The sequence below is a fragment of the Phaenicophaeus curvirostris genome, chromosome 5 (genome assembly GCF_032191515.1).
Source record: "Phaenicophaeus curvirostris isolate KB17595 chromosome 5, BPBGC_Pcur_1.0, whole genome shotgun sequence".
Classification (NCBI taxonomy): domain Eukaryota; kingdom Metazoa; phylum Chordata; class Aves; order Cuculiformes; family Cuculidae; genus Phaenicophaeus; species Phaenicophaeus curvirostris.
In genome coordinates, this window is record NC_091396.1 from 35,304,614 (window position 1) to 35,328,236 (window position 23,623).

At 34.8% G+C, this 23,623-nt stretch overlaps 1 protein-coding gene across 1 annotated transcript in view; it reads right to left on the minus strand.

Annotated features, from left to right (window-relative positions):
- Nucleotides 1-23,623, minus strand: part of RYR3 (ryanodine receptor 3) — a 218,562-nt gene that overhangs the window by 88,539 nt on the left and 106,400 nt on the right. Inside the window, exons 36-42 of the mRNA XM_069858332.1 lie at nucleotides 23,307-23,507; nucleotides 22,608-22,710; nucleotides 17,543-17,680; nucleotides 9,088-9,361; nucleotides 7,147-7,261; nucleotides 2,748-2,880; nucleotides 1,762-1,865 (exon numbers count right to left, since the gene is read on the minus strand). Of these exons, the coding sequence (XP_069714433.1) occupies nucleotides 1,762-1,865; nucleotides 2,748-2,880; nucleotides 7,147-7,261; nucleotides 9,088-9,361; nucleotides 17,543-17,680; nucleotides 22,608-22,710; nucleotides 23,307-23,507 (1,068 nt within the window). The remainder of the gene's footprint in view (nucleotides 1-1,761; nucleotides 1,866-2,747; nucleotides 2,881-7,146; nucleotides 7,262-9,087; nucleotides 9,362-17,542; nucleotides 17,681-22,607; nucleotides 22,711-23,306; nucleotides 23,508-23,623) is intronic.

A 23,623-nucleotide genomic window follows, 5' to 3' on the forward strand; every position in this document is an offset into this window, starting at 1 on the left:
AGCATGAAACAAAACAAACATAGCCATTTTTTTATATACTAGGTGTTTCACCTGAGAAATTATGAACATAGCTCATTATTGCATCAGTCTTAGATTCTAGCTCTTGCTTTTGATAATGATAAAAAAAAAGTCAAGTACTCTTTATTTCTGAAGTTACCTTGTTGTAAGATGACAGAATACAACAACATGAACAAAAATGGAATGTGAAGAGTAGAATAAAATATTGTGGAATTCAGTTCTTTTTTTACAGTACATAAGCAACATTTAAGGTTCAAAACAAGTAAGATTAAAATTTTGGTAATATATAATGAGTTTGAAATGAGTAAGATTAAAATATATAAACTTGTAACACAGCATTTCTAATCAAAAGCAATATCTTTAACTAAGAGAAGTGTGAGAAATTATTTAAAATATTATTAATTACAGTAACCTGAATTTCTAAAACATGTATAGAATGATTTCTTAATAATTTAAAAGGCAATTTTCACTGAACTTTATAAACATTATTTTCGTTTTTACTTAAAATACACAAAGGACAACATAAGAACAATGTTATAGTACTTAAATATATTTTTATATAAGTAATGAACATCAAAGAGATTTCATGAACCTTTAAAAAGCAATATAAATTGCCGTTTCTCACAAAGGAAGGCAGTCAAAAATGGGTGGCAAAAGGAAGATAGTTTTTCCTGTGTAGAAAAGACAGATAAGTTACACTGTTTAAGCACCCTATAGTAATTTCACCATCCAAGAGATCATATTGAGTCATTATCTAATGCCATAAGAGACAAACTAGTTATGAGTTCAAGAAGAGGAATTATAATTGGTTCTATTCTCATCACAGGATTCTCCCGTACTGCACAGAGGCTTTCCTTGTGCTAGTCTATCATTTAGTTGCTTGACTGTTCTCCTCCATGCACATTATAACAGATATGCTGACCACACACAGTCTTAGAATTGGTTCTATTCCCATCACAGGATTCTCCCGTACTGCACAGAGGCTTTCCTTGTGCTAGTCTATCATTTAGTTGCTTGACTGTTCTTCTCCATGCACATTATACACCGACTTCTGTTTTCTGTTCTCCAGTGTTGTGCTAGCACATATTACGGCCCTTCCCTGCTTTCCTCCTCTTCTGACTGTGTCTTCCATATCTTAATCTGTTTTCCTTCCTGGATATACAAATAACTTTCATGCCATTTTTTCCTACAATTTCACCCACCATTTCTAGTTTATCCTGCTTCTCCTCATCTTTCCCTTCATTCCTAACCGTTGCCAACGACCTGAGTCCTAGATTCAGCCTCCTACTGCAACTACCCTTAAAATCCTCTTCCAGCTTCCCTTCAAATACCTGCCTTTCCATTTCCTTAGCTCTAAGTTCCATCCCCAACAATTACTGATTTATTTAAGCCAAAAGACCTGCTTCCTTTCTTCACATTCTCCTCTTAATTCTCAGGTTTCTTCCTCCCCAAATAATGTTTCTTGATATGCCTTTCTCCTGTTTTGTGTCTTTTCTTCTTGTCATGCTTTCTACCTAATAACAATAGAGAAAAGATGCAGAAGATAGGAAAAAATCCTCTTTTTTTGTGATTCCTACTAAGCGTGAAACAAAATCAGGGATGGTATTGCTCAATGAATCTTATCTTGAGATGGCATATACCTAGAGCAACTGTTTCTGAGGCGATCATACAAAAAATCACTAGGATTAAAATTGCCCTTTTCCCTTCGATCTATTTAATAAATAGATCAGAGCAACCACTTACCTTATCAAGATCTGGCTCCTCCAATGCTAATGCAAGCTCATTGTTGTCCATTACAGAGGCTGCTGCAACATCTAGTGGTGTTGAACCTCTCATTGAAGGAAATGCTGTAGAAGAAAGTTAGTAATTAAATTCTATTTGCAGTAATCACACTTAGACAGCAGAGGGCAGGAATCACACTGGACTCTAGACAATAAATAAATAGTTGATTATATGGCTATTCTTCAATCAAGAACATGGTTACCTGGTTTGAATAATATTAAAATAAATGGTGAACATTTTTTCTAACTTGACATCCATATCTATAAACATACTCAACAACACTGGTTTTAAATGCAGATGAATCAGTCATTATTAACAACATAGCAAATCAGAGGAATATTATACTATACTATTACCCCATTTTCTGTGTTTAATGTGGGCAAATGCAGGCATCAACACCATGAACAGCTAAAGCACTGTGAGATTACGTGTTGACTTGCCTTGTTTTACCTTATTAATATAGCATCTATCTAGCCAAGACAATTTTCCTTGTGTTACAAAACCTAATGTATGCACATTAAAAAAACCCGTACAAATCAGTGTTCCAAAGAAAAAACATGAAATTCACATCAGTGGCCTAAACTTTAGACAAAAGGGAAATAAGACCAGATAAAACAGGCAAACACCACAGAGGGTTAATTTAATCTCGGACTTCCAATCACAACTATTTTGAGTGGACAAAATCTTGAACTGTATGGATTTATTCTTAAATTTTTTTAAGTATTTACAAACACAGATTTAGATTATTGTGTTTCTACTACTATTCACAGAAACAAAAGGATGAAAGGAAAACAGAAGAAAGAAAAAAACGAGTTAGAAGTCAAACCACAAAGTGATTTAAGCTTCAGAGAGGCTTCATCACATGCTTCAACTCCCTATGCAAATTAGATATTAGTGTTGTGAAATCAAAGTTCCTTGCTTTTCGAGGTTACAGCTACATGACATACCCAGTCCAACGCTGCTGTTTTCCAGTAAGTAACTAAGATGCTCAAACATGGCCTTTTGGTTTTGACGACTAATTCGACAGAAGTAGCACAGGAAACGACAACAGCTTGCCACCATCTTAGGAAAAGCAATGTGCTGAAGAAGAAAATTGATAAAGTAGTGAAATGTGTTAATTACCAATCTGTTCCAATTCTTCCTGTACTCCTAACAAGGAAAGTATAATGAAGTTACCAAGGTGATAAGCAGCTGACAGATGCTTTGCTTCTAACTTAAGAAAGGACCCACAGTTTCCTTTTAACTTTTGTATTCATTAGGCCATACCATTTAAAATGTTTAAAAACATTTTGCAGAGGACTATGAGGAACATATAAGTGGAAAAAAAATGGAAATATGGAAATTCTCATCAAAGCAATTTGCAGACTAGCAAATGCAGTTATACAAAAACTCTGTCTTAATGGCATTATGATTACAAGCTCAACCTAAATATTAGGTCACAGCAGTGTAAATAAAACTCAAGAAGCTTATTTTATCCTCCCATATTACAACAAAAATATACAGTCTCCATAAAAAACATTTTTAGAAGACTCATATGTTGTTCAATGCATAGGCCTGACAAGATGAAACAAAAATAAAATTGCATTAACTATCCAATGTTTTTAAAACCAAAACCAAGCAAAAAACACTTTACTTGCTGCACATTATGTGCAAGGATTTCTCATCTGAAAATAATTTTACCTGTAGCATTCATGAGAGAATGTTTCACAAGTTGCAATTAGTCATAATATCTTCTGAGATTAACAAGTTATGCTGTTCTCACATTTTACTGAAAAGAACTAAGAGAACAAGACCAAGAATCTAGGGCAGAGTTTTGATACTTGTTTAAAGGATTTTCTGTATGATTTATTAAATTTACCACTATCAAGCACCATTTTAAAGTGTCAAGTTCAGTTGCAGGTGTGTGTCCCAAGGATACAAAGTTAATGAGAAAATTCAAGACCATCAAGGAAAATTCTTTTTTAAAATAATCTGTCTAGTATCTTTTAAGCACAAGCAGGAAAATATTCTTTATATTATACATATCCTATAGTACACAATCAACCATTTTAATCATAACACAATGGAGTTTTCTTTCTTTCTTTCTTTCTATGTCATCCTGCTTCCTTCACTTTATACTTTTCAACTATAAATAATACTGTTTATAATTTATCCTAAAATGGTCTAATAAATGTTGCCTTTTTTAAAACACAACTCTAATTCATTCTGTGAAGTGCAACCTTTTCATTTAATGAGACAACAATCTTGCAAAAAAGTGAGTATGTAATTAAAAGCTATATGATATGTATTATCTTTTCAAGATATCAGGTGCACTTCCTAACTTCCAGAGAGTTGCTTAACTGTAGTTTTACTTCAGCAGAGGATTTTTGCTAATATATGTGGCTCATTTGCCTACTTCAATTATGAAAGAGCCATTATGAAGAAGCAATATTTCTGTTCTTAAATGCAGGGTAGATGAAAATGTATTAAAAAAATTCATTCATGCATGAAAAAAATTCAAGAAAGCTTCCACTCCCCAGATTTACAGAGATTTTAATAGAATGTGTGACATAATTTTATTTTAAAAATTACAGTAACAGCAGTAACGTTAAAAACTGTCACTTTAGAAATTTGTCATTATTGACAGGAATGTGTATGAATAGAATACGTATAAATATGGAACATTAAGACTTTCAATCAGTAAGAAACAATTTTGAAGTAAAACAATTAAATTTTGACAGCAAAAGGAATGTTGCTCAGGATTCTCTGAAAATTAATGAACAACCAACACCAGAAAGCAACATGACATTGTGATTCCAAAATTATGGCCTCTAAAGACACAGTCTTCTAAATAACTACTGAAGGCATTAAGGTGTACACTAAAACCCAGCTATGATGGAAATGCTGAAAGCTTGCCCAATTATTTTCTGGGATATACTTTTCACCAATAAAATACCTTTCCCGGGTTTTGTTAGCAAGTACTAGCAAAATACTTCTAAGATACTGAGATATCTTCAGCCACACCATGTTCCACATATCTCCTCGCATCTGTTTCTTACTCGTTTATTAATAGTAGAGCTGAAAATAAGCTTGGCATAAATTTTATTCAGTTTGAACTGACAAGCTTTTACCTTCTCACTTTTTCTTCGGAGAACACTACTTGTCTTAAACAGTCACATGATAAAATCACTTAATCCAGGAAGCTGGAGGTCTAGTTTAAGTCATCTGCAGCCACAACCTAGGGAAATGCCTGGTCCCTAACCTGGAAGCTACACTGAATGGCTGTTCATTCCATCTCTTGAAGCTACAACACTAAATGTAAAGCTGGAAAGAGAAAACAGGGAACATACTAACAATCTAGCCACGAGGAACTTTGCTTGAAAGAAGGTAAAGTATTCTAGTGCCTGATATCACTACTACACTGGAAGTGTACATAAGTGACACACTCAACAAACCGACAAAGAATTTCAAAAAACCATAACTGACCAAGGCGTGCTCACAGTTTCTGATCCTACTCCTTTTGAAACAGAAGTATACCTTATCTTGCAGAGTTAAAGATCTGCAGTGGACACAAATACATTGCTTTTCCAGATTACAACCTAGTTGTTTTACCTAGGGTCAACAATCTTTCAAGTGAGACTTCTTTGCCAGATTATGTTAAACATTCAGTCAGAAGACTAACAGATGGCAGATGACAATCATTTAAAAGGCAGTACTTTCTCTCCCTGCAGGGTTGCAGTTCCCATGAAGGAAACTTCAGGCCTGAAATTCAGAAGCAAGAATTCTCTGCCTGGATAGTCCCCTGCTCAATGGTTTCTTCTGTGAAATCTCCTCACTGTAATATCTAAAATCTTTGCTAATGTGTGCAAAACTCTCTGTTAATAAGCCTTGCTGTGTTATTTCACAACACAACTGTAGCTCCATGACTCTGTAAGAAAATCACGGAATTTGAATCATGAGTATCTGGAAGTTTCCACACTTCAGGAGAAATGAAGCACCAGATTCTGGAATAGACCGAATTCCAAACACATGCTGCTTCTTGTCCATACTTCTTCAAAAGATTTCTCCTCCTATGCCAGTTCCAGATAAGTAGGTGGGGTTTGGAGTAAGTAAGATTGCTTCTGAGGTACCTAACTCTTCCCATGCATTTTGTAAAGACAAAGACATAAAATAGCATATTTTATGTGGCCAGAGACGTTAAACGCTGCATTACCAGGTTACCAAGTAATTTTCTAGGTCTACATCCACTTTGAAGGCTGCCATGGGGTTTTTGTAGATCGGTATAACTAAGATTTTCTATGATTTTTTTTTTTAATAGAAGCCTCAGTAGGGTTGTTGTTTCAATTTTATTTTTTTTTATGTCACCTTTAACTATAAATAAATGCTACAGTAAAAACAGAGGGTTGTGACACCTATAAATTAGGAAAGTATTATGCATCTTATAATTAACTGTAGCTTGCCTTGAACTCAAATTTGAGCATATTAAACCAGAACAACTAAAACCATCATGTGAATACTTTGTAACACTGTAATGGTATAGCCAGACACATTGCATAAATATTTTACCGAGTGTATGAGGTATATGACCAAAGAGGCGACTATAGAGGGATGTAGCTGCACATAGAAGGCATTCAGGTAGTGAAAGTTGCCAGACAGAGGCAAGATAAACATGAGGTAGTAAAATAGGCTGAAACTTTTTGCAAGTATGTAATAAAATGAGCAACCAGGCAAAAGAAAACAAGATAAGCAGTAATGGCATCAGCAGAGACCTAGCTTTTTGGGAGGGAGGCAATAGGATAAAAAACCCAGGCATAAGCAAAGAGAAGAAAGAAGATAAGCCCATTTCACATCTGACTTTCTTTAGTAGCCTAAATGCCCACTTAGGCTTCTCAAAATCTATGCCACCCTGCCTTTAAAGTAACACATATATATTCAAGCATAATGCTAAGAAATGGGAAAATATAACGCTGCAAGAAAAAGACTGTTCAATGCAGGTATTTCAATTCGAGCATTCAAAATCAAGTTGTTATTAGTCTCTTATTATGATTTATTGCTAATAACACTTAATCAGACGTGGAGAGATATATTTTCCTAGCAAAGCTATATCTCCCATAAAGGCAGCTAATGTATACAGCTTTTTTAAAGTAACAACACTCACTCTTTTAACAAGTCACAGAATGGCCCTCTCCCTCTAGTTCTATACAAATTTTCTATTTTAAACATTGTAAAGTATTTCAGTTTGGACAGGCAAAATCTATTTTACATTGGGGAGATTATTTTTCTTCAAAACCTTTGTTATAAACATCCTAGTATACTTTTGGAAATGTTTCAAATGCAAAATATACAATACAATTACGGTGAAATTACCTGAGATTTATCTCCTCCAAGTACATTCACCATGACATCCATAACAGTCTCATGCATACCCAAAACTCTCATTAAGTTAGGATGCTGATAAAACACTTTGTTGTTCATTATATCCCTAAAACGGAAGAAAAGGCAACAAAAAGTTTTTAAGAAAAACAATTTTAATTTAAATAAATGATGCATTATCAGAGATTTCAGATATGCATTCACTGTAGTAACATCATTTTCTAGTCTTAGATTTTGGCATAATACAAAACCACCTGACAGCTAAATGTTTCACATTTCCATATGCTGTCATTCCTCTAATTTTCATGAATTCTATATAATAAGAATCTAAACTTTTAAATTAATTCAAAATGGCATTTCTTCATCTTTAAATTGCTCTTGCCATCTGTTCTGTTTAACGAAAAAATATATTCTGTGATGATCTAAGTGGGAAAGAATATATTCTGTTACATTTTAAATGGAGAATGATGGTCAAGAAAACTAAATCTAATTTTACTTCTGCAGTAACACCTCTTAATTAGTTTTCTCAGTTCACAAAACAGAAGACAATGAATAGACTTAATATTCAAGGTTATCTGTTAGATGCGTTTCATCAATATTTCCAAAATTAAGACCATCTGTCAGAAGACACAAAGTGGCATACAGTCCCCTTAAACAGGAGTATGTTAACATATTAGCTCTGCCCACCATCTTCTCAACATGTTCTAGAATTCATCATATTGATTTCATAATTCAGAACACAATTTATGGATTTTGATATGGAATCAAAGGATTTCAAACATTCTAGGTCAATCTGTTAAAAACAAATGGCAAATAACAGACACCCTACCTGCTTAAGGAAATACAGAAAATTGGGAATGGAAGATAACTCAACACAATACTTCTGGGAAGAGGGCCAGACATATGCTGAGTTTAGACAAAACTTGCCCTTTATCTCTCCTCGAATTCTCAGCAACTTCACAAACTCGGCATGAGGGACAAATAAGTTAAAACTGTCACATACTAATTAACGAGTTGTTACCACGACTTGCTAAATTCAACTGAAGAGATTAGTCTTCCCAATTTTCACAAAAAAGTGAAGTAGTATGAATAACAGAAGGTCATTGTGACTGTTGTAAAAGAGAGAAATTTTTCAACGGTCTTGATGAAAGAAAAATATAATTTTCTCTCTTTAAAATGAACTATTCTAATTGAAGTGATTTTGTGTGATTTATTTTTTACCTACAACATTAAATGACCTAGATGAGTAACAGACATGCAGGTGTGCACTATAATACCACATCTTAACAGAGGTAACTTCCTAGCAAAGATGCAGAAAAAGTATTTTCACATCTGGCAGGCATTACTTATAGGCAATTTCTCATAATTCTGAAGCTATAAAGGATAAAATAAGCAATATCTCATGTTTAAATACTTCAGGTTGCAACTGATGATGACATAATAAATATTAATTGATTTTAAACATTTCATATCACAACAACGCTATGTTGGTTCTACCTAACTGCTTGCACAAACTTTTCACCTAAAAAGACACCTGCAATTTCATTCACACATGCGTGGAAGATAACGTGAACTTTAAGTATGGAAAAGATGAAGAAATAATAGAGATTTAAGTTCTCCCTTTTCTTCAGAGCTGCTAAAACATATACGTTGATGAACTTTAAGCATTTAGGTTTAACTACAGTAAATGGAGTCTATTTTCTTTAGATGAAAGAATACTTTAGTTCACAGAAACTTTAACACAATTGATACTGCTAGAGAGATTAATTAGAGTGATCTTGGAAATATATGTTAAAATGAAAATTTCTGGCTCATATCTGCATTTTACTACAGTGTTCATTTTCATTTTGGACCTTAAATGAAAAGATGTACAAATACAACAACAACAAAAAAACTTTACACAAATTTAAAAATAAAATTGTGTTAATAACATACCCTAGTCCATTAATCATTAGCAATTCCTCCTCTTTTCCCATCCTGACACTGAGAAGTGAGCGAATCTGTCCCAGTGCTGCAAGAAGATTAATGGTATCCTTCACAGAAGCAGCACTAATAGTGTATGCTTTCCTCAGAGCTTGCAGTAGTTCACCAATGCTGTCATACTGCCTACGAAGGAGGGTGTACATAATCCGAACTAATTCTGGGTCTTGGATCTCATCTTCCTGGGACCAGCGCACCATAGTCTGGGATATGAGTTCTTTCAGTGTAGCTGAAAGAATAAAATATATAAAATGTTACTGGCTATTACAACAACAAAAAAATCAAAAACGTGTATTATAGTAAAATATTACATAACAGCAGGAAACAACACAGTTGTAAGACAGCAAGAGAGCACAAGCAGACAATAAGATGTTTCAACTGCAAAAATAATTTTTAGATCTTTCAAGTGTGATGCTCTTGAGAGATGGAAACCAAGAAACATCTACTTAGTGTTCAAGTCAATGCCAGCACTGTTGGCAATGAAAAATTCTTAGCTGATCATAACTCTAAGAATCATCCTTGTAAGTTAAATGCTGTATTTAAACTTTTAACTGATCCTTCATTTCTATATCAAGATTTATAAACTAACATTAAAAGTGCAGCACAAACACGTTTTCTTAAGAAATGACAGAAATCTACTTTTATCATGCCAAAGAAACATATTTTTGATGATCATCAACCTAGTTTTGGAATACAGAAATTGGTAATAAGTTTTCCAGTCAACAGTTTATCAGCTGAAGAGTTTGACTTAAACTACAGCAGAAATATTCATGAATGTCAGCTCAGCTTGCCAATGAATTTTGCCATGGGGAAGGAGGAAATAAATTAATTCTAAACTTACAAAACTGCCAGAGGGATGGATGAAGATAGCCACCTTTTAAAATCAAATATCCAATTCAGGGCCTAGTCAGGGTGGCTTGAGCAGCTTTTGTGGCTCATTCAGTTGATGAATATTTAGCTATTTTGTTGTTCAGAAAATGATCTATATTGTCTTCAGAAAGATGATCTACTCGGAAGCATCTCAGAATTGAATGATGATGCAAACACACTAAGGAGTAGGAGATGTAAACTGTCTTAGAATAGGAGAATTTAATCCGTATTTCCCATCTGTTTGGGGAAAGTCACTGTCAGCTTGGAATAATTTTTTTAAAATACTGTATTGTTTGAACTATGCAATCCATAATACCTGAAACAGTTCTGTTGTACACATTACACATTGAATTTCCAGCAAAGTTACCTCTTGAGTTACCCAAAGTTCTTCCAATGGTAAAAACTTCTGCCTCCTAATTTCCATCAAAATGTGTTTATAGCTAGTGTATATCAATTTATTTTTGTGTCTACGCTATCCTTTCATTTGCTAACTCTTCTCCCTTACAGTTTACTTAATGATGTATTAGTAGAAAACTGTCATTAATTCTTAGATTTTGTTCAATAAACTGATACAAGAAATAATTACTACTGCAAAAAGTGGAGAATTCTGATTTAAGCTAAAGCAGAATGTGTTTTCTATAGAATGGGTTTTCTAACTTCAGTTAAGTTTCATTTAAGTAACAATATTTTTTGAAATTTTTTAGAAAAAATATCCTCCTGGCAGAAGGGGTTTTCATGGCATGTTTTTTCAAACAGTATTTTCCAGACACTGTTCTTTTGAGAAATAATAATGTCATGTGTTAAGTATGATACATGCTGAACAGATGTGTCGTCTTTAGTAATCACCTCTGTCTGCAGTCCTTCTCCATCTAAAATTGCAAGGTCAGACAGAGTACTGACGCCAGTTAATAGACATTAGGCTGTTGTGAAGTTCACAATAACATTAAATTAGTTCTTAGAAAATAATAGAATATGCATAAGATTTCTGGGAAAATTTATACATATGCACGTAGGTGGGAAATATATTCTGTAACCAGCTTTTTTCTCCTTACGCATGACTGATGGAATCATTCCTCCATGTGTCCAGTGCTGTAACAAAGGATGCTTGCTTTCTAAAAGTCCAAAATGAATCTTAGAGAGTTTATTTGCTGGCATTTTTAGTATTAAACCAGGCTCTTTTCTGTGAGGACAGGTTCTGTATTTCATTAAGACAGCCCTATTCTTAGGGCCACATTATGAATTAAACAAGATTTGTTCCAAAACACTATATAATTTTCTTCTATCAAAAGAATTTATTCTTTCATTGCAATGAGGCAATCTCCTCTTCTTTGATTCTTACTCTGTCCTAGCATACCGAATACTTTCCCATAACTTTCCAACTCATTGAATGTGACTGATTTCTGGCTACATAAATATGACACAGTTCGATCATAAAGTCAATGACCTTATTAAAGAATATAATTACTTATTCTGGCTTTCTAGTGGGGAAGAGGGGAGGGATAAAAATGGGACAAAGAGCAACCTGAAGTGCTAAACTCACAGAGAGTTAAGGTTTTCTCCTGTGAAACTATGTCAGGTCTTTGAAAGCTCAGGTGATCGCCCCACTCACAAAGGTAAAGGGAAAAACAAGCACAATTTTTGTCTTTTTGTTTTAGAAATCTAGTTCCTAATTGCCTTGGTACTTTTGGAAATATCTAATTTTTGACGGATAGGAAACAATATTACTATCAAATTAATGTTATTTTTTTGATTTCTTTTGTTTAATGAGAGAAAATACGGTATGATTCAGTCCAAACAGATATTTTCCACTTCAGCAATGAAAATATTACTGACATTGACTCAATTATAACAGCAATTTTATACACTTGAGTTACCTGTCAGATACTTATAAAAATAATAAAAGGTATTACAATTTTTAGTACAAACATAATATTCCACAAAAAATACATTCTCACGAAATGAACAAATGAAAAAGAAATTGTTTCCCTGGTATCAATTTGTGTACACAGATGCTCCTATGTGCAACTGCAACAAAATGGTCCTGTAATTTTTAGAGTTTCTCTCTTGACTTTTGAAATTGTTTCTCCCCGATAAGTGCTAATGTTTCTTAGATTTTAGTAGTTTTCAAGGTTTTTCATTTTTTAATTCTATGAGCTTTAATGTACCACATTGGTATATATAATTACTTTTAAGCAGTATGGGAAATATCCTTGGAGAAATCAATTAAACATGTCCTTGCATGCATGAAATTTTGATCAAAAGATAAGAAACAGAGGGTAGAACTAAATGGTAGTGGTCACAAATAGGGAAAAACAACACTGAATATCTGCATATATCCATGCTATGTTCTATGATGTTAAGCACCTCCTTTTCCTAAGAGACCTGAGAAGGGGGCAAGCAGATGCAAAGAAGCTTGACGATACAAAATTATGAAGTATAGCAAAAAACTGAAATTGTAAAAAATGTAGAACAAAAGGAAAAAAATGGGCAAAAAATGGTGATGAAATTAACTTTAAATAATGTTACTGTAAATAAAACAAATAAGGAAAGTATAGTCCTCATTTATAAATAGAACAATAAAATGTTAACAGAGATGACCTGGCAGATAGATCCAAGAAAACCACAGAATCACAGAATAATTGAGGTGGGAAGCAACATTCAGACATCATCTGGTCCAATCCCCATGCTCAAGCAAGGCCACCTGGAGCCCTTGACTCTGTCTAGAACATTTATTAACATCTCTAAGGGGGAAATGTCCCTGAACAACTTATAAAATATCTCAGCTCAATTACCAGTATCAACTCAAATTCACTGGCAGTTAAAAAGTTCAAGTCAAAAGCTAGGATTTATTAAGAAAGGAATGGTTAAAGCAGAGTGCATTATGCCATTATATTAATCTATAGTTCACACATTTTTATTCAAAGCAGGAAGCCAAAGCTAAGCTAAAAGAAAGGTGTTTCTTCACATAATGGATAACAGAACTCTGAAACTCCTTGCCAAAACTGTGGCAGATCCTGAAAGTCCACGTGCTCAAGTGGGAACTACACAAACATCTATCAGGAAGATACAGTGGGGATATAACATAATAAACCTGTTCAGATTTAGGAAATCTGAGCTGATGGTAACTGGAGTCTGGGACACCATTAAAATTGTAAATATTATATCTGATTGTTTCATTCTTATTTGTCCCCAGATAACCATTTGTGGTCACTGTTTGAAACAAATTATTGGGTTGGATGGATCTGAATTATTATAACCTATCTTACCCAGCACATTATTCCAAAAGGGTAGAGTCTGCTTAGTGCTTCTAGCTCTGAATGCATAAGTTTAATTCCCAGGATTAATTTCTTATCTGAATATTTGTTGAAGATACAGAATTGTGCTGTTCAGTTTCTGCTGCTTTAAACTAGAGACTTCTCAAGTTGCTGCTCCCAGTCACTTACATATACTTGTTCATATCTAAGCATAGCAGCACATTCTCCAGATTTCTGGCTGAACACCTGCAAAGACGAAAGCCAGAAACACTTGCAAAATGTGATACTTCCTTAGTAATAATTTAAGATACATTAGAGTTAAAAACCTCAAGAAATAAGAATATAGTTCTTTCTAGCCTGCTCAAATGCCTTCTGTGCATCTTAGATTAGGTTTAGTAGAGTCTGCTTAGAGTCTTTTTTTCTAACCAGATGTACTGTAACAGTGATACGTTGTTTCCTTCCTTCTGATCCTTTCTACTCCCTTTTGCCATATACTGAAATGGAAAAGCTGCTGTATTTGTTACACTTGAGGAAAAAGGATCCTCTTGAAATTCAGCCAAAAGATGAGAATAAATGAGAAACAATCAAATGTGATGACTCCACATGATCCCAGTAATAGTCAGCAATATTCTGATATTCTTTTTGACTGCTAATAAATCACAAATGTACTGTACTGCTACCAAATGATCTGTAATCAAAATCTAAAAAACAAGCAAGAGAAAAAAACTGAGCTAACAGCCACTGGGAAGCCTACTGTAAGAAAGAACAAATAAGTTAACGTTCTGTGGTTTCAGCGTAAGTAGCACTCTAAGGAACAAACACTTAAAGGACACATCGTATGATTCTTCAGCTTAATGCTACAATTGCATCTATTTATTTTCTTGAACACGCAGTGGATATTATTGAACAAAAGAACAATCTTTTCACACATTCTCATATATCCACAGTAATGTTTCTTTGAAAAGATCCATAGTTCACTGTTTTAACAGGACAATTGAATTAGGGCGTTTGTTCAAGCCAGTAAATTCTATTTCCTGATTTCTGTTCTAGGACCAGTAAACAAGTGGATACTTTAAGAATACATTGTCCCACATGAAAGAATTGTATAATAATAGCAGATACCCTCCCTAAGTTAGAGGCACCCAAAGCGCCATAGTAAAGTAAGCCTGACAGCCATAGCTTTCTATTCCCAAAGTGTACGCACAAGATAATTGATCTCCTTTCATTTCTACCTGTAGAAAAAACTAAAGAGCAGATACATTGTTCACTATCTTTACACACTTCTTGTATGTAAAGGGTGATATGCTCTTTGCTACTCACAAGACTCCGTTTTGGTGAAGAAGATGAAGGGCAGGCCAGCGGATTAGCCTGTAATACAAGCTGCAGGCAATCTCCAAAAAACCCAAGCCTGAAAAGATTATCTGAAATTTCTAGAAAAACAGCTGCTGCAGAATCACACGTATTTCTTGCAACCCAAAGCTCCAGCATATGAAATACGCAAACTGCCCTGTTCCAGGGATCAAACATCATTTGCCCTGAGGCTTTAGGAGTGAATGCTTCCTGATTCATGACAACAGTATCTGCCCGAAGCCTGAAGAAGAAATGATACTTCCCAGATACTGAGTAGTTCCTACTACCATGAAGTAGAAAGCAGAGGCTAACAGATGAGTCACTGGAGAATAATACTCTTTTTTCCAGGCAGCATATGATATTATTATAAGGTTTAACAGACCAAAATACGCTTTCAGGGCAGGATAAGCCCTCTATAGTGCTTTATAATAGAAGAGGTGTCCTTAGTTATTGTGGTGGGGTTTCTTCCCATCCTGCCAGCCATACAGACCACTCTGTGTTGCTTTGCACAACCTTTTTGATGCACAGGAAAAACACCGTATCTCCCTTATTTGGGCTATTATCTGATCCGGTGGAACACAGTCTCCACAGGGAGAGGCTCAACAAAATGCCCATGCAGGTGGTAGAGGAATTGGAAGCACAGAACCCATCTTGCCTATTTAGACCATGAACAATTCTCCAGTGTTAGGGAATAGGGTATGAGAATGAGCATGTACAGGAAGGAATTCTGCTCAGAATAACAAGTCTGTGATTCCAAGTGTTTCAGGATGTTTATGTGCATGTATATATGTTTGCGTGTAGAGGTGCGGCAACACAAGGTAGTAGTAGAGCAATGTAGATGAGGTAAGAATATAAGGATGAACACAGTTTTGCCACTAGTCCTTCCCTGCCAGTAATAGAACCAGCTACAATAAATAATTTATTAGAGGAAGTGAAGCCAATAGAACAATATACCTTCGAAGTGCAATATGAAATCTTGCAGAGATGAAATAATAATGACAGATTGCTGCTCAACTGAAGCAGATAGCACTTGAGATAACTCCAGGATATAGGACTTCCCCACCTCTCATTTAAAAAAACCTCTGTTCTGCTTTCAGTTAGTAAAAAGGTTGAACTAACCTCTGGAACAAACATTACAGGAATGTATCTGCAACATTTTTTATTTCAGTGCCTCTTCTAATTAAAAATTGTGTATCTTCAGACACCAGTAATACATGCAATAGTCTATTTTCAGCTTTCCATTGCTAAAATGACTGCATGCAGTTATCAATTACTTAATGCATATGCATCATTTCTTAAATTGATTAATGAATTAAACAATATTCTTTGAAGTGTTAGAAAGAAATGACCAGTTGCTATAGATGCCATCCCTCTGTGGTTAAAATTTATTTAATGTAGTAAAAAAAATAATCTTTTATTTCCTCTGTATAAAGCTATATAAAACCCCCATATTATACACCCATCTATATACATGTTGCCCAGAAAAGTTGTGGAGTCTCCATCCTTGGAGATATTCAAAAGCCATCTGGACACAGTCTTCGTCAACCTGTTCTAGGTGGCCCTACTTCAGCAGGGAGATTGGACTACATGACCTCCAGAGGTCCCTTACAACCTCAGCTGTTTTGTGGTTCTATGAATCATTGTCACAGGAAATTACAGGTCTGAAAACAGAGGAATAAAGACTATCTATTGGCTTACTGTTAAAAAATATTAAACTAATTAACTTTAAAAAAATTATTATAGTGTTTCAACAGTTACTCTTAGTTCTCTGTTGTACTTATTCAGCTGTGCTAGGCGGAAGGATTAATTTCACTGACGTCATACACATTCTCCCATGTACATTCTTCCGAGGTCTGTGGATTAAATTTTCTCTTATATAGTTAGTTATATATACCCAGACTTTTCAAGTGTATTGAGTTATTTCTATTTTTAAGAAATGTTAATAGCTTAATATTACTCAGCAAACGCAAAAGAATATATCCTTTATAATGCTGCAGAAATGAACATAAAAAAAAAAAGCCTACTAAATGGCGTCTGTTCTTATGTGTATTTAAGCAAGGTAAAAGCTCACTGTAAAGGGCAATGAGATTTATAAACTATAGAGAAAAGTTTTCAGGCAAGCCAACCTCTAGAGAGCACTTTTCTCTGCCTTCTGATTTTAGAAAAACATTTTAAAGATCTATAGAAGCAAAGAGTAGGATAAAAATCTGACAATAACAAATTCTAGAAAATTAATTAACTCCACTGTTTATGAATACAGAATTTGTACTTTTGAAAATAAAGATCATCTTCCCATTTAATTATCCAATAGATTCAATATTTATTTAAATTCAAAAAGGGTATGGTATGGAGATATATATATTTGTGCAGGTATGCAATGCTTGAGATAGATCAGAACAAGTTAGTAGTTTTTAATTAATATATATATTCCCCATAATAAAGTGAATAAATGAAAGTCATCCTTTTTTATACAAAATCCAAGAACTGTAAAAGCAATTTTTCACACATAACTTGGTACTGACACATATTAACTTCTCACGCAGCAAAGGAAAAGGAAATGGAGTAAAGCTGCAAAAAATAAAGTTTTTGCATTTAAAAAAACCCCATATAAGTGGGAACGTCTCATGTTTGGAAATCTTTAGTCTATATTATTGTGCCATAATTAACTTCTTACATTTTTGTGCAAAGAATATGCAAATTTCCAGCCCCAGATTTAATTGCCTGGATCCAATATCTTCCACCCACTTTAATTTCTTGTGTAACAATGCATCTAAGGTGTTCAGTATGTAAAATAGTTGTTCCAAGAAGCAGAATTAAATTAAACATGTTTTGTCCTTCAGTCAACTATGAAGTTTTATTAGAAAACACACTCTTGCTGATTGCACACACCTTTAACATTTGCATCACAGAGGTATTTATGTGGAAAGAAAACTTACTAGGAGATTTCTCTTCCTCCTCCTTAGGTTCTACTTTTTCTGCTTTGGGTGGACCTTTGATTTTGTACACTAATGAACGGAGTTTGCCAGTAAAGGAGGAATCTTCCTCTTCCTCTTCCTCCTCTTCTAGTGGAATACCTTAGCAGATAATAAACTGGTTAGAAACAAAAATTAACCTTTGAAGATTAACTCTGTCATTATTTAAACAAAAGCAAAATATCTACAGAAATTTTTTTGCAAGCAGCAAATTTTAAACAGGAAAAAAAGAGAGGTAAGGCTAGCAGCTTTATTTTCAGATTTAACGTATCTTCAGCAGAACCCTCTGAAATTACATTTAACTCGGTGCACATACTTCTCATATCCAGATTTATATTATTTTTTCATTATTATGACCAAAGAGGTGATGTTTTTTGAAGATTCTACTATTATAATCAATTTTGACTCAGAGTCACATTTGATTAAATATGTAATCCTTTGTTTCATATTTCAGAACATCAGCTAAAAGAAAAAGTATGTCTGTATCTCACAATATAGCATATTTTTTAAGTCAAGATATTTAGCAGTCACAAATAAATATATTAACTGAATTTAAAACTATAAGAAGGCATGTAGGACAGGACGTGTTGGAACTTGTTAGTCGGAGACCCTGGGAGAAGTGAGATAAGGCTTTTGTTTAGAAAGGAATAGAGACTACTGGCTCCATGCGGATGAGCACGGGTGTCTGTGGTTGCGAGGCAGTGGCCTTGATGAGAGAAACTGCTGCTGTTGCTAAAAGCAAGTAGATGCTTAAAAAAGGCTCATTTGTATTAACCAATCTGTGATTGCTTAGTGTAGTGTAAGGACCAATTAGTTTGAAACACGCTTCTTGTAATCACTATAAATATGTGTTTTAAACGCAATAAATCGGACACTTTTGCTTGTATCAGGCTGTCGTCCTGTTTCTTATTCGCGGCAAAGGCAGATATTCAGAGAATATACCAGTGATGCACATTTTTCATGAAAATGTATAGAATGAGATGGGATGTCATTTTACAAGGTAGTTTAATACAGTTCAGTTCACTACATTGCTTCACAACCATTCAAAGCATTTTTCAGATCTTTCACACAACTTACTGATGATCAGATGTCAAATGTGTTATGTGCAGAAGCACAGAACACCTAAGCAGGCCCCTTTCAGACCAGTGCTAATTGTGCCCAGCTGAAATATAAACTTTTGCTGTTTAGCTGCTCGTCAAAGTGAAATTGAGAAAATGAAAATATTTCCAGACAAAATACTAAAGCGGTATAAGCTGGAGCAGAAGGAAAAGAATAAACTGCAAAGGCTAAAACTATTATTCAAAAAAAAGAAACTAAGAAAGGAGAAAAAGAAATAAAACATGGTATCAGGTTGGAGAAACTTTGCTGCTGGCATGTGCCAAGGGGAAGGAGTTAAAGTTATGGCTAGGAGCAACTAAGTGACTAGGAATAAAAACATTCAGAAGCAGAGAGAGAGAATGAGAGAAGCACTGGATTTGGAGACAACATATGGGATTTAAGGAAGAGGAAAAGTGAGACCAGCAGAGCAAAACAAAAAACTAAGAAAGAAGTAAGGCTACAGTCAGAGTCTGAGGAAAAATCAGAACAGGAAATGTAGTCAATAGGGAGAGGAAACAGAAAGTAGACAAGAACTTTAAAAAAGCAAGAAACTACCTGGCATTGAAAAAAACCCTGAACCCCCAACGCAAGAGAGAGATGCTGGGAGAACTCTAGTGAAGCTGAAACGGACAGACAAGACGAAATGCACTGGGATGATGAGTTAGGACAGTGTTATCATGGAGGAGATGGGGTCTGTGGTGGTTCCAGATAGGGTCTCATTCACTGCTCCATATGATCCATTAGTCATTCTTCATCCTCTTAGAGCTGCAATCCATTCAGAAGCTAACCATCTCATGTTGCTGCTGGCTAATCACTTAATTGAAGTGACAGAGGCTGGTGCACTGGAACACATGGTTCCAACCCATGTAAGTCTCAATTTAATATTATGCAATAAAATCTGTCATAAATTTGTTTGGTTTGTTTATAGCTAAGAAATTACTCACAAAAATTATGATAGAGGACTATTATTTTGCTGGCAAAATTGATCACTCACAGTTAGGACATGTTAGGATTAAGACTTCCTGAGTAACTTTCATTCAGACTATTTGTGTATATTCATTATGAAGCAACCTTTAATTACTTGATTGTGTACATATTTTTCCACTTAGACAGCAAAGTACACTTAGAACTAAAAGCTGATTAAATATTCCAAACACAGCTCCTATTCAATTTTATCTGCAGCTGTGATTGCTTAGTGATGCCTTTCAGGACTTAGAAAAGACACAGAAAATGACGAGCATTTACGTATAGCGACCACCTATGACAAATCTGTACAAAGCAATGAACATGGGTTTTATAGAATCTAAAGGATCATTAAACAATTTAAACATGAGAATGTACTTTCTCTGTCTTCAATTCTCTCTCTCATTCAACATAAACCTTTATAGTGTAGTAAACAATAATAAAAGTACACTCCTAAAAAGGAAAATAACACACAGTCAGTATTCTTTCACCACATGAAAATATAAAGAGTGGTCAGAAGGTAAGCTAACTTGATACCAGCAACAAGATTCCAAGATGAAATAAATATATTGCAGAGTTTAGATATTTCCAAGTAAGTTGAGTTTTCATAATTTTCATCCTGGAGTCTCAGAGAACTCCCTGATGCCAAATAGGCATTATCTTTGAAATACAGAGGTCAGGTCAAGTGCTAATTGACTCAACAGTGGAGATGATGATATCTGTCTTAATGAAAATGTAGAGAAAGAAAAGCAGGTACACAGATATTAACTATTCACTTTAAAGTTTGGAGGAAAATGCTGAAATGAAAGAAAGTTTTTGGTAAGGACTTAGAAGCAAGGATGAATAACAATCAACACAGGCTTATCAAAACTAAATTATATTAAACCAACTACATTTCCACATATAATATAGCTAATTTTACAAATACAAATCTTGATTTTAAGGATATATAGTACAGTCTTGCATATAATATTCTCAGAAATAAGTTGATGAAACATAATCTAGATATCCACTGACCTACTCGTCTTTGGCTGAGGCTAAGGTTGAGGTAGTTGAAAAAAGGTAACTGACATCACAAAACACAGCATGATGGTTGATGGAGATTCTAATAGGGTATTCAGAAATAGCAGCACAAAACTGGTGGGATCAGTGTTGTTTAATGTCTTTGTTGGAGACATGGACAGTGGGATTGCATGCGTCCTCAGCAAGATGGCCAGCTGTACCCTGAGCTGCATCAAAAGAAGTGTGACCAGCAGGTCAAGAGAGGTGATTCTCCTCCTCTACTCTGCTCTTGTGAGATCTCACCTGAATTACTGTGTTCAGTTCTGGAGTCCTCAGCTCAGGAAGGGCATGGACCTGTTAGAGCAAGTCCAGAGGAAGGCCACAAAGATGATCACCAGGCTGGAACACCTCCCCTATGAGGACAGGCTGAGAGAGTTGGCATTGTTTAGCCTTGAGAAGAGAAGGCTCTGGGGAGACTTTATAGCAGTACTTCCAGTAATTAAAGGAGGCCTACAGGAAAGTTGGGGAGGGACTCTATCAGGGAGTGCAGTGATAGGATGAGGGGCAATACTTTTAAGAAGAAAGAGGGTAGATTTAGATTAGATATTAGGAATAAATTTTTTACTGTAAGGGTTGTGAAGCACTGGAACAGGTTGTCCAGAGAAATCATGGGTGCGCCATACCTGGAGGTGCTCAAACCAGGCTGGATGAGGCTTTGAGCTATCTGGTCCAGTGAAAGGTGTCCCTGCCTACGGCAGCAGTGTTGGAACTAGATGATCCTTAAGGCCCCTTCAAACCCAAACCATTCTATTATTCTATGGCAAGACGATGGCAGAAGCCTTAACAATATAAGCACTGAATTGTATGGGAGGCCCCATGGCTACAAACAGAAAACACAAATTATTAAATACTGGTCACTGAAAGAATGTAGTTCCATGAACTGGGTAAAACTGGTTTTAGGGACAATCAAAGAACTAGCAGACTGTATTAGTAAACACTTAACTGTGACATCAAGCAAACAGAAGGGGTGGAGGAGGAAGAAAATATTATCTTGCTCTTCTTGGGGAAGAACTTGCTGCTGCCAATTCACTTATAATGAACCTGTTCTCTTCTTGCGAACAAGGTGGATGCCATCAAACATAGGAACAAGAAATGTACTGGAAGAATGACTACCAGTATATAGACTAAGTAGGCAGATATGAAAAAGCTTGTGTTGATTAGTTTTAATTACATAATTATTGGGAATGAGCAGTAAAACTGGATGACTCAGACTATGTTAGTATCATTGAAAAAGGACTAATAATTCCATCACCATCTTAATCAAACTAAGATCTCAACAGACTAAAAAATGTTTTTGGCATCATATATAAAATGCGATTCCTTTACCTATTTAAATTGTACAGAGCATCTGATGTAGCTAACCCTTGAGGATACACTAAAGAAATTCAAATCCAATGACTGGGGCAACCCAAGCTGTAATCTGCAGTGCAATAGTGTTTTATAATTGATCATCATACTTGTGTATTTGACATGAAACTAAGCTAAAGGAGCAGCAGCAGTCCTGATCTAGTGCTTTTTATTACATTTTATAGCCCTGCCCTTCATAATATAATGTTCTTTCAATACCTTTTATCTGTTTGTATACATACACATGCCTATATGAATCTTTTCTTGGATTCTTGGATTCTTGGATCACTTCTTTAATTAAGTCTAAAATTGATAGGTAGACAGAATAATATAGGCTAATATTTAATACATAAATGTCAATGAAAATTAAATCCACACACAGGTTTTCCATATGCTTTATAATATGCACCAAAGTTCGTCAGGAAAACCACCATGTAGACAGTAATACATCTAACTAAAAACCCTTACACTAATAGTTTTTTTAATCTGTTTTGTTCCATTTTTTCTTGTATAATGTCAAAAAGGCAAAGAAAACTCATAACAAAATGCTGCCACTCACCACAGTGAATTAGAAGATCATCATGAAATTCATATAACTCATCCCGAATCTCCTCCGGACAGGGACAATCCTCTCCAAGATGAAAATTCAGTAACATGTTAATCTTTAAGGAAATTAAAACATAGTTAAAACTCTGAGATAGCCTAAGACGTATTCCTATATATAGTAATACTTTACCTGTTTATCATCAGATTTATAATAAAACTAACATAAACCACAAATTTCTAGTACAGCTTAAAGGAAATACTAAAGCAATGGCACTTGGTAAGCCATGATTATGATTCACATCAAAATGCAGTTACATGATAATAATGCTGTTTCATGAGGGAAGAAAAGACTATTTCCTACACACAGATGCCAGCACAACGCTAACTTCATGCTAACATTTAGCAACTAAAATTATCAAATTATCGTCATCTTGTCGAACTGGGTGAATCTCAGCTCCTCAGAATTGGGCAGTATTGTTCATTTTTTCTATACTGTTGAGAAATCCTAAGTCAAATTTAGCTTAGAGGTTGAATTCTGGCATGTAGGTATAAGCATTCTGACATTCAGTATTTTGTGGCATCTTTATAATTTTTTTTTCAAAATCAGTTTTTCCTCTCTAGCAGTTCCAAAGGTAATTTGGAAGCAGAACTTTATTTTATCATTACAAAGAAATTTTTTTATCTTTAGATTTAACCACTAGTTTAATGTTACCTGTTCTTGAGGAGGAGATCGAAACTCTTTAGTCTTCTTGGCAGTCAAAGCAGCAGACATATTCAAGGCTTGCATGAGCTCATTGTACCTGTATTTCTGGTTATACTGCAGTTTTGATACATACCGGTCTGCAAATGACACTATTGCTTCCACTCTATGTTTTAGTTCACAGTCACAGAAATAATTGAGTAAATGACACATCTAGGAAAGAAAAAACAGACAAGTTCAACAGTTTAACACTTGAGGATACTATACACTGCAATAGATTGTAAAAATGAGACACTTTCTTTTTCCATATTTTTTTTAACACTGTAAAG